The sequence below is a fragment of the Danio rerio genome, chromosome 6 (genome assembly GCF_049306965.1).
Source record: "Danio rerio strain Tuebingen ecotype United States chromosome 6, GRCz12tu, whole genome shotgun sequence".
Classification (NCBI taxonomy): Eukaryota; Metazoa; Chordata; class Actinopteri; order Cypriniformes; family Danionidae; genus Danio; species Danio rerio.
In genome coordinates this window covers 18,345,163-18,360,473 of record NC_133181.1, presented here as the reverse complement: position 1 = coordinate 18,360,473, position 15,311 = coordinate 18,345,163, and the positions used below count along the sequence as shown (strand labels likewise).

At 42.1% G+C, this 15,311-nt stretch overlaps 1 protein-coding gene across 5 annotated transcripts; it reads left to right on the top strand.

The window, feature by feature from the left end:
• Positions 1-307: 307 nt before the first annotated feature.
• Positions 308-8,485, top strand: LOC141386224 (serine/threonine-protein kinase pim-3-like). 5 transcript variants are annotated; one of them, XR_012407781.1, is made up of 9 exons: positions 308-615; positions 746-916; positions 1,039-1,121; positions 1,236-1,286; positions 1,363-1,735; positions 1,861-2,040; positions 2,131-2,226; positions 2,322-2,410; positions 6,844-7,094. XR_012407781.1 is itself a non-coding variant. In XM_073953893.1 (8 exons), exons 1-8 carry the CDS (start codon positions 588-590, stop codon positions 2,348-2,350), a joined length of 1,011 nt encoding a protein of 336 aa, XP_073809994.1. In that variant the 5' UTR covers positions 308-587; the 3' UTR covers positions 2,351-2,654. The 5 variants fall into 5 exon arrangements, 3 of the variants coding, with proteins under 3 accessions (XP_073809994.1, XP_073809995.1, XP_073809996.1); XR_012407782.1 differs by lacking the exons at positions 2,131-2,226; positions 2,322-2,410 and adding an exon at positions 7,926-8,485 and having other exon boundaries at positions 6,844-7,019; XM_073953893.1 differs by lacking the exon at positions 6,844-7,094 and having other exon boundaries at positions 2,322-2,654.
• The last annotated feature ends 6,826 nt before the right edge of the window (positions 8,486-15,311 follow it).

Here is a 15,311-nt window from a genome sequence, read left to right as displayed (position 1 = left end):
GTATAATAAACAACAATAATATTAAATTAAATAAGGCTTTTAGTATTTCATTTCATTTAATTTCGATAGCTCAATCAGTGTATGTTGATGACGCAGTGTTGATGAAAGCTGATTGGCCTATTAAAAATTATGCCGGAAATTAAATTTTTATACATTTTTAATTTAATAACAAGATCTTTTAATTATAACTAATCGGATTTATACCACTTCTTGGCTATTTGTATTTTACAATGTTAGTTGCTATAGCAACGCGTGTTATGATATGAATTCTGACTGCATATAAAAACAATCAAACCCATCGCAATCTGTTGGTTGAGAGACGAGGCGACTTTGCAGAGCATTTCTGTGCGATTCCTGAGATTTCTGAAGCTGTTGGAGGATTTCTGAGAGAAAAAGACTTATTTTAAAGAGCACAATTTCTCTAATCATCTTTTTTTCGTTATTTTTCTGATTATTTTTTTAAACACAACTTTGTTGCTCTTTTTTCATTTCGTTTTTTTTCCTTCTTTTTCTTTACTTTGTTTTACATTTATTTTTTATATTTGTCTGTATTTGTCTGTTTTATTGCAGGTTGGAGGAGATTGTCCATGTCCCACATGGGTGAAGAAAGAGGAGGTGAGTGTTTTTAATCTTTCATTTGTTTGTCATTGTATATCACTGTATGATGCTGTATGGTGTTTGACTAATATGAAAAGGATTACAGAAGTCAACAAAAAAGATTCATCAAAAATGTTTTGATGCACAGAAGATACACGGGACGGCACCACTGAGCTTCCTGGTTTTTTGGCTCCTCTGCCTTCACATTTGGCTGATTCTGCATCCACAGACCAGAGGAACGGCAAGAGGAAAAGGCAGAGCAGCAGCCAGCAAACACTGTCCACCTCGTCCAGCAGACCAGCCAAACGCTCTCGCAGAGGTCAGCACAGCTCATCTTCTAGATCTTATGGCTCAGTTTGGAAATGATTTGTCATTGAAGAGACCGCAGCATGTTTTCTCTTTCTCTCTTTTCTTCATTTCTTGTGCTCTTCTGTGTTGCAGACTTGTACCTGAAGGGCCCGTTGCTGGGACGAGGTGGATTCGGCTCTGTGTTTGCTGGGATGCGCAGGTCTGATGGACTGCCAGTAAGAGATTTTCTTCCCTCCTTTGTTTAGACATGCTTTAGAAATGTTGCTGTCAGTAAATGTCATGTGTCACAATCAGGCAGGTGTGATTTACTCTGCTTTTTCTGTCTGCAGGTGGCCATCAAGTATGTGTCGAAGGACCGGACCCCCGAGCGACTGAAAGTTGTATGTTTTGATGTGAATCTGTTGTGTTTGCTGTGTTTAATTCAGTTCTGGATATAATGGAGGGTTTATCCTGCAGGATGGTCAGGGTCGGCTGCCGCTGGAGGTGGCATTGATGACCCGTGTCACGTCAGCTCCTGCCTGCCCCAGTGTCCTGCAGCTGCTGGACTGGTTTGACCGTCCCAGGCGCTACATCCTGATCCTGGAGCGACCGGATCCTTGCCAAGATCTCCAGAGCTTCTGTGAGGAGAACGGCTGTCTGGATGAGCGTCTGGCCAAGAAAGTGCTGGTGCAGCTGATCGCGGCCCTAAAACACTGCGAGAGCCGCGGCGTCCTGCACCGGGACGTCAAACCAGAAAACCTGCTGATCTCCACAGAGTCCCAGGACATCAAGCTGCTGGACTTCGGCTGTGGAGATCTGATGAAGCGATCGGCCTACAAATACTTTGCAGGTGAGTTTGAGTTACAGAAGGAAACGTTCTGTTGATGTTTGTGAACTTCTGCTGATCCACTAAAGGGAATTTGTCTGTACTGGAGCATGTTGAGCAGATGTTTGTGGTCTTCTTATGTCTCTCAGGCACTCCTGCATACGCTCCTCCCGAGTGGTTTCGTAGACATCGCTACCATGCGACTCCAGCTACAGTCTGGTCAGTAGGAGTGACGCTCTACAACATCCTGTGTGACCGTTTCCCATTCAGAGGCGCACAGAGGGTCACGTCCAGAAGCAGACTGACCTTCCCTAGGAGCTTGTCAACAGGTAAGAGATTCAGACACATTCAGAGATAGCCTGGCGAGCGAGCAGAAGTGTGTTGTTGTGTGTTTCTGAAGACGGTGTTGTGTGTAACAGAGTGCCGTCAGCTGATTCGCTGGTGTCTGAGTGCAGCACCGGCTGATCGGCCCAGTTTAGATGACATTGAGAGCCATCCCTGGTTGCACTGCACAGGTGGCCAGTGACATTACACTTATCTGAATCCAGCAGTCATGGCTTGGGTTGCATTGTCAGGTTCAGTGTAGATAAACGCTGTCAATGATTTGTAGAAGGAGAGCAGGAGGGGCAGAGGAACTGAGGAGAACAGATCCTGATCCTGAGCTTCCTCTGCTGCATCTGTGAGCCTCTGTGTGAAGCTGTACGAGCTGAAGACACACACACACACACACACGCACACCTGCACACACACCAGCTCGGAGTGCAAACTGGTATAAAGTGTTTTTAAAATGAGAATATGCAATGAAACAAATATATAATATAAATTAGTAAAACAAGCCTAGAATAATCTAAATGTTTTTCATAATTAAAAATGGTTGTTTATATTCTGTCCAAGAATTCTGTCCTTTTCAAAGAAAATTAACAATAAAATTGATTTTATACCCAATAACCAAGAACTGAGTCTTTTCTGTTTTCAAATAAAATGTAAATCTTGAACTTTTTTCATCTCCAGTAAACAAAATGTTTAAAGTCTGCATGAACCGGAAGTTGCGACTTTTTTTTTTTATATTGTGACACAGTTCCTAGAGAAACTGAATATTAAATGACACAACGGTGGGCGTGGCTTGTTTTTTGTACTGCGAGCTGATTGGATGTAGTAAAGTAGGCATTTCATTCCGAAAGATTGGGAAAAGTGTTTGGGCAAAGTTATTAAAACCTAACAGACACCTCCTGCTCACCATTTCTGCTTAGTGTCAAAACTGACAGTTGGAGCAGCGTGGTTAAATATGTTAGTCATGCCCAATTCCTAAGATATACGTAATCTGGCAATTTAACAGAAAAACAAACAGGAAGTGCATTTTTGTATTTCAATTAAGATTAAAAGGGTAAGGATTATAAGAATTATTTCTGCTATAAATATGGCAATAACAGATCAGTTGGACATTAACAAGCAGTTTAAAAAATACTATGAAAAGTTATATACATCCGAGACAAATAATAAAGCGAATATATCCCATTTTTTTGATACAATAGAAATGCCCAATATCAGTGATCAAGACAAGGATAATCTTGAACTACCCATATCTATAAAAGAAATTGAACAAGCTATCAAACAAATAAAAAGCGGAAAGGCACCTGGCCCTGATGGATTTATAATAGAATTTTATAAAACATTTTCACACAAATTATCCCCAATATTAAAAAAGGTGTTTATAGAAATAACGGAGCAGAAATCTTTACCACCAACTATGTCACAAGCTATTATCACTGTTATACACAAAAAAGGTAAGGATCCCTTGAAGTGTGACTCATATCGACCTATAAGTTTAATTAATGATTACAAGATATTTGCAAAGATTTTGGCAGCAAGGCTTAATCCAGTCATACAAACACTTTTTCATCAAGATCAAACGGGATTCATAGCAGGGCGGCAGCTTTCAAGCAACTTACGGAGACTGTTTAATATACTTTACTCACAAAGCAGTTCACATTTGCCAGAGGTGCTATTGTCATTAGATGCTCATAAAGCCTTTGACTGTATTGAGTATGAATATCTATTCACAGCTCTGAAAAATTTTGGCTTTGGTCCTGGTTTTTGCACTTGGATTAGTATACTATATTCGCATCCAACTGCTTGTATAAGAACTAACAAGGTAATATTAAACTTTTTTCCTTTATATAGAGGCACCAGACAGGGCTGTCCCCTGTCTCCCCTCCTATTTAATATAGCAATAGAGCCACTAGCTATAGCTTTAAGGAAAGAGTCAGACTTGCTCGGCATTAATAGGAGTGGGAAGACTCAAAAGGTTTCACTGTACGCAGATGATCTCATTATATACATATCCAATCCTGATAGTTCCATACCCAAAACAATAGATCTTATAAATAGCTTTGGGGCAGTTTCAGGATAAGAAATTAATTTCAGTAAAAGTATATTATTTCCAATTAATAAGATAGCAAAACAGTCAGACCTCAGTAATTTTCATTTAAAATTAGTAATATATCTTTTAAGTACCTGGGAATTTCTGTGACCAGTACATATAAACAGCTATTTAGATGTAATTTTGATGCAGTGATGGAAAAAACGAAACAAGATTTAAACCGATGGTCTTTATTGCCCATCTCTCTTGCAGGCAGAATTAATGCGGTTAAGATGTCTACTTTGCCAAGGTTCTTGTTTTTGTTTCAAAATGTCCCAGTATTCATTCCTAAATCCTTCTTTAAGGAGCTGGATAAACAGGTGTCTTCTTTTATATGGAATAAAAGCATTCCATGAATTAGGAAAGCATTTTTAGAAAGGCAGAAAGAAGTTGGGGGACTGGCGTTGCCCAACATTATGTATTACTATTGGTCATGTAACATTGAAAAAAATTGTTTATCTGACAGATCCTGAAAATCAGGAGAATGAACCTGAGTGGGTAGAGATGGAGCAGGCATCCTGTGGGACAGTTTCTCTGTTTTCAATGCTTTGTGCCTCACTACCACTTAATAGAAAATATCTGCCAAACAATCCTATAGTAAATGGTTTATTAAAGATATGGGCTCAGTTTAGGACGCATTTTAAGCAAAAGCAAGCACTTTCTTTATTACCCATTACTTCCAATGCATTATTTCCACCATCCTTAATTGATCATGCTTTTCAGATCTGGTTTAGAAAGGGACTCAGATATGCAAGGGACTTATTTCAAGGAAGTCATTTTATGTCATTTGAACATTGACTAAAGAATTGGATATTCCTAAATCACATTTCTTCAGATATCTTCAGGTAAGAAGTCTAGTAAAAAGGTATTTTAATACACTTTCAGCTCCTCCCATAAGTAGCTGGATTGAGGAGATCTTTGATCTAAATGCATCTGAGGCTGGTCTGATATCAAAAGTATACAGTCTGATCTAAAGAGCAGCTGCACTATCTCTAGATTTTCTAAAGAAACAGTGGGAAGATGACTTAGGAAATATAGTTCCAGAGTCAGTCTGGCAATCAACAATTAAGCAAATTCACTCAACATCTATTTGTGTCAAACACGGTTTATTACAATTTAAGATAATTCATAGGCTGCACTTTTCTAAAAGCAAATTGTCCAGAATATTTCTAGAAATTGACCCAACATGCTCTAGGTGCCACAGAGACGAGGCCACCTTAGGTCATATGTTCTGGACATGTCCATCCCTAAGACCATTATGGACTGCGGTGTTTGAGACTTTTTCTTATATATGTGAAAAGGAGATACTACCAGATCCAGTAATGGCAATATTTGGTGCGACACCCGAAAATCTTACACTACCAGCAGGTCAATTAAATGCACTAGCGTTTTCTACTTTGCTGGCCCGAAGACTTATTCTTTTGCAGTGGAAGTCAACTAAACCACCAACACATACTAAATGGGTAGAAAATGTCATGGCGTATCTAAAGCTTGAAAAACTCGAATATAACATCCAGGACTCAAATAATAGATTCTTCAAAGTTTGGAGACCCTTCCTGTCATATTTTGAGAACAGATTTACCCCAAATACTAAAATGTAAGCCCCCCCCCTAACTTTTTATTTATTTATTTATTTATTTACTTATTTATTTTTATTCATGTATTTTTTCGTACCTTTTTCTTTTTAACTAATATTATTTCACCTTGTATTTGTTTTCTTTTTTTATGTACCTTGTTCTTGTATATGTTTAAGTTGCTCTGTTAAAAGTTTAATAAGATTTTTCTACTAAATATGGCAATAAATAAATGCAGTAGGGCTGGATGGTATGATGTATATATCATTATCGTGTACTGAAAAAGAGTTTTGTATTCTGTTTATACCTCAATGTAGGTGTAGCTAGCTCACGTCTAGCATACGTGAGGCTGAGAAAGACTCTCTGGCAGTGTTGTCAATTGCTTTATATTTGTGCTGCTCGATATTGGAAAAATCTGACATTGCAATTTTTTAGTTTTGCTGCGATATACATTGCGATAGGAATATAATTTCACCAGATGATTTGAATAGCTATATTTGGAAAGATTTTATTAATTTAGCTAGACTTGGATGCTCAAGACTTTTTCTATGCAGTTCATCTCCATAAATTATAACAAATCACAAGCAATAATAAATAAATAAACAGTGCTTTATGCTTTTCTGGGGAGTGGAACAGTATTCAAGTACAGAAACGAAACAATCAAATGTAAAATAACATGGTCATCATTGGATAAATAATGTCAAATTTAATAATATCTTTATCTTTTAATCATTATTAAAATTAATCCTGCATTGTGACTATTGCAAATACACACATTGCGATATCGATGCTCAAACAATATATTGTTCACCACTACTTTATATTTTCAACAAAAAGGATCACAAAGTTTATTCATACAAATATTTATACAAGAAATGTAATATTTGTATTTTATAGGGGGAAAAACTGTTTATTTCCTTAAAGTGTTTACATGTTTATAATTTCATTTTTGAGTAATTTACTTGGGATATATTTTATATTTGTGATTAGATGTTACTTGAGAAATGTTTATAATAATATAATTAAAGTTTGTCCATAAAACTGTGAAATGTGAGATACAGTGGAATTTGTTGTTCATCTGAAGTCATGTTTTATTTACAAAATACACCAGAGATGTTAATGTCTGTTAACTTTACCAGGTAATGATCATCATTTTTGTCATGAAGACTCCTGCTCCGCACCAGAGCCAATGCCTTCCACTGATTGACCAATGGTTCCTGTTCCTGGTTTACCTGTCGCTGGTCAGAAAGAGCAGGATCTGAGGGATTGTCTCAACATCCATCAGTCCACTCTCAGCGGGATTAGAAACACTTGGGTCAGTTTATTTATATAATTTACTTGGCGCAGTTGGAATTTGGAGGTCTCCTAAGGACATTAAAGCCACGATGACAAGTGTGTGTGGCAAGAAGACTTACACCTAGTTATCATTAGCTGTGTTTCCATCCAAAGAGATTTATCCACAAAACTGGAATATTGCATAAAACATTTATGAATAAAGCACTGTTTCCATCTAAGAGAACAAAACTGGTCACTTCCTGATAAACCGGCACCAAATATAAAAAAGAAAAAGGGAATTTGCTGTGGTTGGAAAAGACACTGGTCCTTTCTCTTATATAATAAATGACTTGCGCCTGGAGATAATAATACTGAACCAGTCTGAGGATGAACTTTGGCTGAATGATTTTAGAATGACCAAAACAACATGTCAGATGCTCTACATTGTGGTCGGTCCACTTGTTTGCCTAATGCTGTACCATCAATCCTAGTTATTACATAATCTGTTAAAACAAAATTACATGACTTTCTTTGATGCGCATGACCTTAGTTTTTTAAGAAGATTTAAAATCAATTGAATTTAAAGACACAACTGAGTGATAGATTATGAGAGTGATTCGATTATGTTAATTATTTAGGGTAAAAAGTATTATTATAATACAAATATTAAATAATAATAATAATACTTTTATTTATAATATAATTCAAATTTTAATTTAAAATATTCAGTATAGCTATTTATATATGGGTAAATAAATGTTTTTTGGGTGGGGTGCGGTTGAGGGGGGCTCATGGCCCTGTAGAGCTTTACCCCTGAGACTCACAAGGGGAACAGTGGAGATATACTGGAAGAGGTAGAACTGCTTGAACAGACTGAAAAATGGAGTCAGTTTCCAAAGAAATGTATTGAGATTAATTATAGACCTGATATCATTTTCTTTGGCAGATTTGTACGGAGCATGTGGAAGAGCAGGGAAACACACCTCAATAATCAAAAGTCTATCGTGATAAATTAGGTACAGCCTTACATTTTTAAGTTGAATCAAATTAACTTCATCAAACATTTTAATTTATATATTTACATTTTCACAGAGTCAGGTATTTTCTTTGGATGGATGGACGGACGGACGAATAGATAGTATTGAACAAGCAGGTAGAGCTCTGTTGATGTTTTCTTTGTCTTTTACAGAGTGGAGTAGAGAATTTAGGGAATCACATCTCTGCAATGATGAGAAACTGCTGGTCAGGTATCACCTATCACCGAAAGATGTTCAAGAGGAAGGGGGTGGTGGTGGGCTTGAGCTGGGCTCAGACTATAGGAGTTTTAAAAACCTAACCGATAATGAAATCTGGTTGCTGTGAACACATGAGGAGAATCTTTGGCTAATTTTTTAGCCCACCTCAAATCTTAAATGTGTGCAAAGTACAAAATATGAAAACTGCGCCACAGAACACAAGATATAATTATTTTTATAGGCTATTGAACTCATTCTATCCTCATCACAGAAAAATAAATAAATAAATGTATAAAAACACAGTTTAGATTTTTTTCAGTCGCTTTGGTGCATTTCTCACAACACTTTTTACATTTGCACAAGTTAATGCATTTCTCAAAACAATTAGCACAAACTGCAAAACCTAGATGATAACCTGAAAAAGTGAGTGACTTACTCAAAATGGATAGCTCATTCCTCAAAAGCAAGTATTGATGTCAATGAGAGTGTCAGTGTCGTCAAGAGGAAAAGTCCTGGCAAGTGTTTATAAAAAGATAGTTAAATGGCTTTGTCATGTTTTCATTATAACAGTTTGCTCTATTTTTTTTTTTTTCAATGTAATAAAGTTCGATTTTGGTGACACTTTCTGAAAGTGCTCAAGACAGCACTATATACTATTTGCTCAGCCATTTGAAAACAAACTACAGTAAAGTTAGACATCACTGCATTTAGTGAGGAATCTGATTACAAGACACTGAATATGTATGTTTACCATTTTTACTGCAGATGCTCTTTGCAATTCTAATTTATTCACAGCATTGTGCAAAAGAATAAATACACTCTTATTTACAACAAACATAAACTCCCTTTGGGCAGAGCTGTGCACAACTGTAAACAATATGTGCTGTGCACAACTTTCAAACATTAAGTACATATTGCAACTGAACCTACAACATACACACGTCTGTAAATCATTCATGAAATTGTTCAATTTAGAAGACATTTTCTGGAAAATAAAGATGTAAAAGTTTTAATAAAATTTTCTTGTCAGATTTCGACAACTAGTTCAACATTTTTGTATGTAATGACTCAAGTAATGAAATGAGGACTATTAGTTTTTAAATGGAATGACTTTTCAGCATTCACAAGTTTAGTTTATTTTGACTGACATGACATAAGCCAATAATAATTTTATAAACAGCAGAGAGTTGTATGAAAGCAATTGATACATGTCCAAAAGCAATCACAATTTGTTGGAAGGAATGAGAAACTGCTACTATGATGTGCACAAATGACTAATAGTTTTGAAAAATGCATTAACTGTTGTGCAAATGTAAATAGTGTTGTGAGAAATGCACCAAAGCCACTGAGAAAAACTGTAATATGTTGAATCATTTTGGGTTTTGGAGATAACTGGCAACGTTCTAGTGCCCGGCTACACGTGTCATCAATATCTGCACACCGCTATAAGAATAACGTTAAATCTGGCTAATAATAAAGGATAATTCAAGCTTATTCAAAAAAAAAGGATATTGTAATGAAGTTTACGGCCCTTTGGCTGCCGGGAAGAAGGAGGCGGAGAACCGACGCAGGTTTAAAATATTTATTAATCACAATGATGGCAGCTCCCCACGGAGACTGCCATCTAAACCAAAACAAACGGACGGCAGCTCCTCACGGAGACAGCCGTCAAACTGAAAGCAAAAGTAAACCAATATGCCCGGGCCCGGTCCACTCTCGCCTTCCTCTGCCATCGGTCCTCCTTTTATGGTCCAGAGCTCCTTCCGTGGGATCCGAGGCAGGTGCGCACCGCAGGTGTATCCACTTACACATCAATCATTCAATCATGTCTGCTATGATCAGGGAGGCTGCGATTTGTGTTCAAGATGGCGTGGTGCAAGATTCTACCTTCAAACGGCTCACATTTACAGATAATCTGCACTGATAATTGGAACCGATCAAAATCCTCGACATGATTTCATCTCCGATTCTCAGGAGGTCATAATAAATTGGATTACAACTTCTGTAGTCTGAGCTCAGCTTTAGATAGATAGATGTATTCTCTGTGGCAGGCGTTATTTATTGTAGGTAATGGACATACAGCAGGGAGAAGAGAGAGACTTACAAGAGCATCAGTGGAGATTTTTTTTTTAATTGCCGGAGAACCGCATGTGCATTGCAGGAGCTCAGCCATCAGTTAGGGCTCTGTTGGTGCTGTCTTAGTCTTTTGCAGATTGGAGTGAAGCAGGAGGAGAGTCACAAGGGAACAGTGAAGATTTATCTGAAGAGCACTGGAGAAAACTTTGTTTATTGCTGAAGATCAGCAGCTTGTAGAGTTTTGTTAGTTTTGTTTTTGTCTTGTATGTCAGATTACACTGGGGCATGTGGAGAAACGGGACTCACACCTCAGCAATGACTAGAAACTGATGGTCTGGTTAGTCATTTTACTGAATAGATAGGTGGATAAATGAATGAAAAATAGATGTCCTTCCAAGAGGAAGGGGGTGGTGGTGGGCTTATATAGTTAGCTAGATGTCTCGTCTTTGGCAGGTGTTCAAGTAATGGACACACAACAGGCAGAAGAAGGAAACTCACAAGAGCATCAGTGGAGATTTATCTGAAGAACACTGGAGATTATCTTGTGCATTGCTGGAGTTCAGCAACATGTAGAGCTCTGTTAGTCGTGTCTTTGTCTTTACAGACTGGAGTGCAGCATGTGGAGTAAAATAGAAATTACACACCTCAGCAATGACTGGACACTGATGGCTAGAGGTAAGGTGTTTCCTGAATGGATGGATGAATTGAAAAATAGATGTCCTTCCAAAAGGAAGGTAGTGGAGGTGGGCATAGATTGTTAGATGTCTTCTCTGTGGCAGTTATTTAAACTGTACACTGTTAACCCTTGATGTAGATTATGCGGTAAATAACTCTAAAATAGTCAGTGTTCTGCTGTAATGAAAGGAAACAGTATTTTACTGTAAAACCAGCAGGATTTGTATGAAATTAGGTCATGCAAAGAACTAATGACTGTAATTTAATTTACAGGTAGTAACTGTGGTAATAAATGGTAAATTACTGTTCAACAATTACTGTTCATCTTCTCTGATGCTTTATGTGGCTATTTATGGAGAGTTGCATTTATTTTAAGACAGAAAACAATGGTTTAGGCATTAACACACACATACACTGGCTGTCCGTCTTATTCTAAACACAAAGGTGTTGTGCTTTAAGGGAGCCACAGGTGTTTGATTTGTTTACTTCTGAGTGTGCTCTATTCTCTGTCTGTCAGTTCAGATGCAGAGTCTGATGTGTTTTAAGCTCTAAATAAGAATCTACAATGAGTGTAAAGGAGTAAATGTGTTCAAATATTTTGAGGGTTTCTAAAATAATGTCTGTGTGTTAAATCCAATTGTTGTTATCCTGAACTGTGCACTTGAAAGCTACATCGTTAGCTAGTTAGCATCTCCTCACACTTCTTACATGACTTTCATTGAAGTATATGTATTAATTGGACAACTCATCTTTAATGGTTTTGCCATAATGTACAGATGCAAACAGTGTAATGTGCCTTTCTGGAACTAAGCAGATTTTATACCCATTAAAATCCTTCAATTTGAATCTCCTCAGTTAGATAACGTGCACAGAAATCCTCACAGGGAATCATAACAGATGATCTATACTGTACAGCCATCCACACTCAGACCTCCACTGTCAGGTTGTGAATTTGTTAATGTGTTACTTGTCACTTGGAAAAGTCATATTATTTCATAACTTGTGTTACTTGTAATGCGTTACCCCAACACTGTAACCATCAATGTCAAACCCAGTTCCTGGAGTTCCGCTTCGGGGGGAACTCCAGCACTATAAGTGGATTTGATGTTCTAAATCCACTTATGGGAGGATTCGGTTCAGAAGCCACTCGTCTGAAAGAGTATTGAACTTTCGTGAGAGAGCGAGCCACCCCAGTCGCCTCCTGTTCTGCAGCGGGCGCTCGGGCAGATCTGAGGGTTCCAGCGAGAGATAATCCGCCGCCTAAGGGCTCGCGGACCTCTCGCTCCTCCAAGCGCTCCATCCAAGCTTCGGGCAGGTGAGCGCTGTCAAAACGGATACTGAAACGGACGTGTTAGCCGTGCTTTCCCGGGCTGCTTCAGCCGTGGGTTGGAGATGGTTTATCCCCCAGCTCCGCGGCCGGACCGACTAGAGGGGCGTTCCCTTCTTCCCGGCGACGCACAGTAGGCTCACGCGGTTTTAAAGAGCACCTTTTTTCTGCTCGTGCTGCGTGTCCCTCCACCCTCACCACTCTTGGTGGTGGAGCGGCCAGGGGGTATGTGGCGATTCCTCAGGTTGAGTATGCGATGGCGGTTAATCCGCGCAGCGCCTCTTCTTGGCGGGGTCTGCCTCGTCTCCCATCCAAAGCCTGTGAGTTTTCGGCTCCCTCGGAGCTAGAGCGTACAAAGCTACGGACCAGGCTGCATCCGCCTTGCATGCGATAGCCACCGACCAGCGCTACCAAGCGCAGGCGCTGGCCGAGCTGCACGAGGGTGGGTCCAACCCAGGCTTATGAGCTTCGCGCCGCAGCCGACTAAGCTCTTCAGACTACTAAGTCCGCTGTGTGTGCTTTGGGGAGGACGATGTCCACACTAGTGGTCCAGGAGCCCCACCTCTAACAAAACTTGGTCGATATGCGCGAAGTTGACAAAGTCCGCTTTCTTGACTCGCCCATATCCCAAGCTGGTCGGCGACACAGTCTGCGAATTCACCCAGGAATTCGAGGCAGTGAGAGAGCAGTCCGATGGGTGATGTCTAATCGGCGGCCCCGTAAGCCCGCTCAGCCCGCCGTGCCATCCATACCTGCTCCTCGCCGAAGGCGCCCGCCTACGAGAGCTGCACCGCCCCCGCACTCGCCTCTGGCGAAGCGAGCACGTCAAGCACCTCGGAAGCAGGCAACTCCCCCTTCCCAGAATGCCGCTAAGTCCGGCAACGGACCGCGAAGCGTCCCTGGGACAGGTCATCTGGAGAGAAGGGAACTTGCTCTTTCCCCGCTGGAGGGCGGGGCGCCATTTCCAACGGCACCTTTTACTGCCATGAAATGAAAGAGCACTTTTCCACTTCCCCGGAGGTGACAGCCCGAAATCTGCCAGTTTGAGCTCAGCTCTCTATCTCGTAGGTTCTGTGCACTCCGCCAGTGGCTCACGGGCACTGCAGGCCCTGCCAGCCTGGGACGCGCCGCCTCTCAGCTCGCAAGGTCTGCATGCTCCGCCAGCGGCTCACGGGCGCTGGGGGGACGGTCTCCCTTCTCCCAGCCCCCAAGCCCCCCCTCCGGAGTTAGGGTGCGGAGCCAGAGCGAATCGCTCTCCTCCAGCTCTTCTGTGGGACCCTCGAACTCCCCGGATTAGCACACCCGCTCCGCGCTGCCCCTCCGCGGGTACGTCAACGATTGCTGCGATGACGTCATTAGCGAGGGCTCTGCCTGCCTGGTTAGCGCAGGCCAGCCCCTCGCGGTGGCTCATACGCGTGAAAAGACTCGGCTACGAACTGCAGTTAGCGAACTGCCTCCCAAGTTCATGGGCATGTATTCACCAGGGTTAATCCCCTGTCCGCCCCTGTCTTGCGAGAGGAGATTGCTGCCCTCCTGGCGAAGGGTGCAATCGAGCCGGTACCTCCAGCCAAGATGGAGAGCGGGTTTTACAGCCCGTACTTCATCGTACCCAAAAAGAGCGGTGGGTCACGGCCAATCCTAGATCTGCGCGTTTTGAATCGCTGCCTTCACAAGCTGTCGTTCAGAATGCTTACACAGAAGCGCATCCTCTGATGCGTCCGCCCTCAGGATTGGTTTGCAGCCATAGACCTGAAGGACGCGTATTTTCATGTCTCCATTCTTCCACGCCACCGTCAGTTTCTGCGGTTTGCGTTCGAAGGTCGAGCATGGCAGTACAAGGTCCTCCCCTTCGGGCTCTCTCTGTCTCCGCGGGTCTTCACCAAACTCGCGGAGGGTGCCCAAGCGCCCCTTCGGCTCGCGGGCATCTGCGCACTCAATTGTCTCGACGATTGGCTGATTTTAGCCCACTCTTAGGAGTAATTGACTGCGCACAGAGACGAGGTGCTCCGGCATCTTCGCCGATTGGGGTTGCAGGTCAACTGGGAAAAGAGCAAACTCGCCCCGGTACAGAGGATCTCTTTTCTCGGAATGGAGCTGGACTCGTTCACCATAGTAGCGCGCCTCTCCGGAGAGCGCGCTCGCCTGCTGCTAAACTGTCTGAGGGAGCTCGACAGCAAGTTAGTGGTCCCACTGAAATATTTTCAGAGGCTCCTGGGGCATATGGCTTCCGCTACTGCTGTCACGCCGCTCGGATTGCTTCATATGAGACGACTTCAGCACTGGCTTCAAGATTGAGTTCCGAGACGCGCATGGCATGCGGGCACACACCGAGTCTCTGTTACTGCGCTGTGTCGCCGCACCCTCAGCCCCTGTAACGACCCCTCGTTCCTGCAGGCCGGTGTTCCTCTGGGACAGGCGTCCAGTCATGTTGTTGTTTCGACAGATGCTTCCAGCACAGGCTGGGGAGCCGTGTGTCGCGGGCATGCAGCTGCGGGCCTGTGGGTAGGTGCCCAGCTGCATTGGCATATCAATCGCCTAGAGCTGTTGGCAGTGTTCCTTGCTCTCCGCCGTTTTTCTCCGGTGCTGGAGCAGCAACACGTGCTGGTCAGGACGGACAGTACGGCGGCAGCGGCGTATATCAACCGCATGGGGGGTATGCGCTCTTGCCGCATGTCTCAGCTCGCCCGCCGTCTGCTCCTCTAGAGTCACCCGTCTAGAGGCACCCCTCTAGAGGCACCGTCTGGCACCCTCGTCCCGATCTCTGGAACCTCCACGTGTGGTCCATAGACGTGAGGAAGACTTAGGTAACCTGCCGTCCGCGGTGGTTGATACCATCACTCAGGCTAGAGCCCCCTCTACGAGGCGCGCCTACGCCCTGAAGTGGAGTCTATTCACTGAGTGGTGTGTCTCTCGCAGAGAAGACCCCCGATCTTGCCAGATCAGTGTTGTGCTCTCTTTCCTTCAAGAGAAGCTGGAAAGAAGGCTGTCGCCCTCCACTCTCAAGGTTTACGTTGCCGCC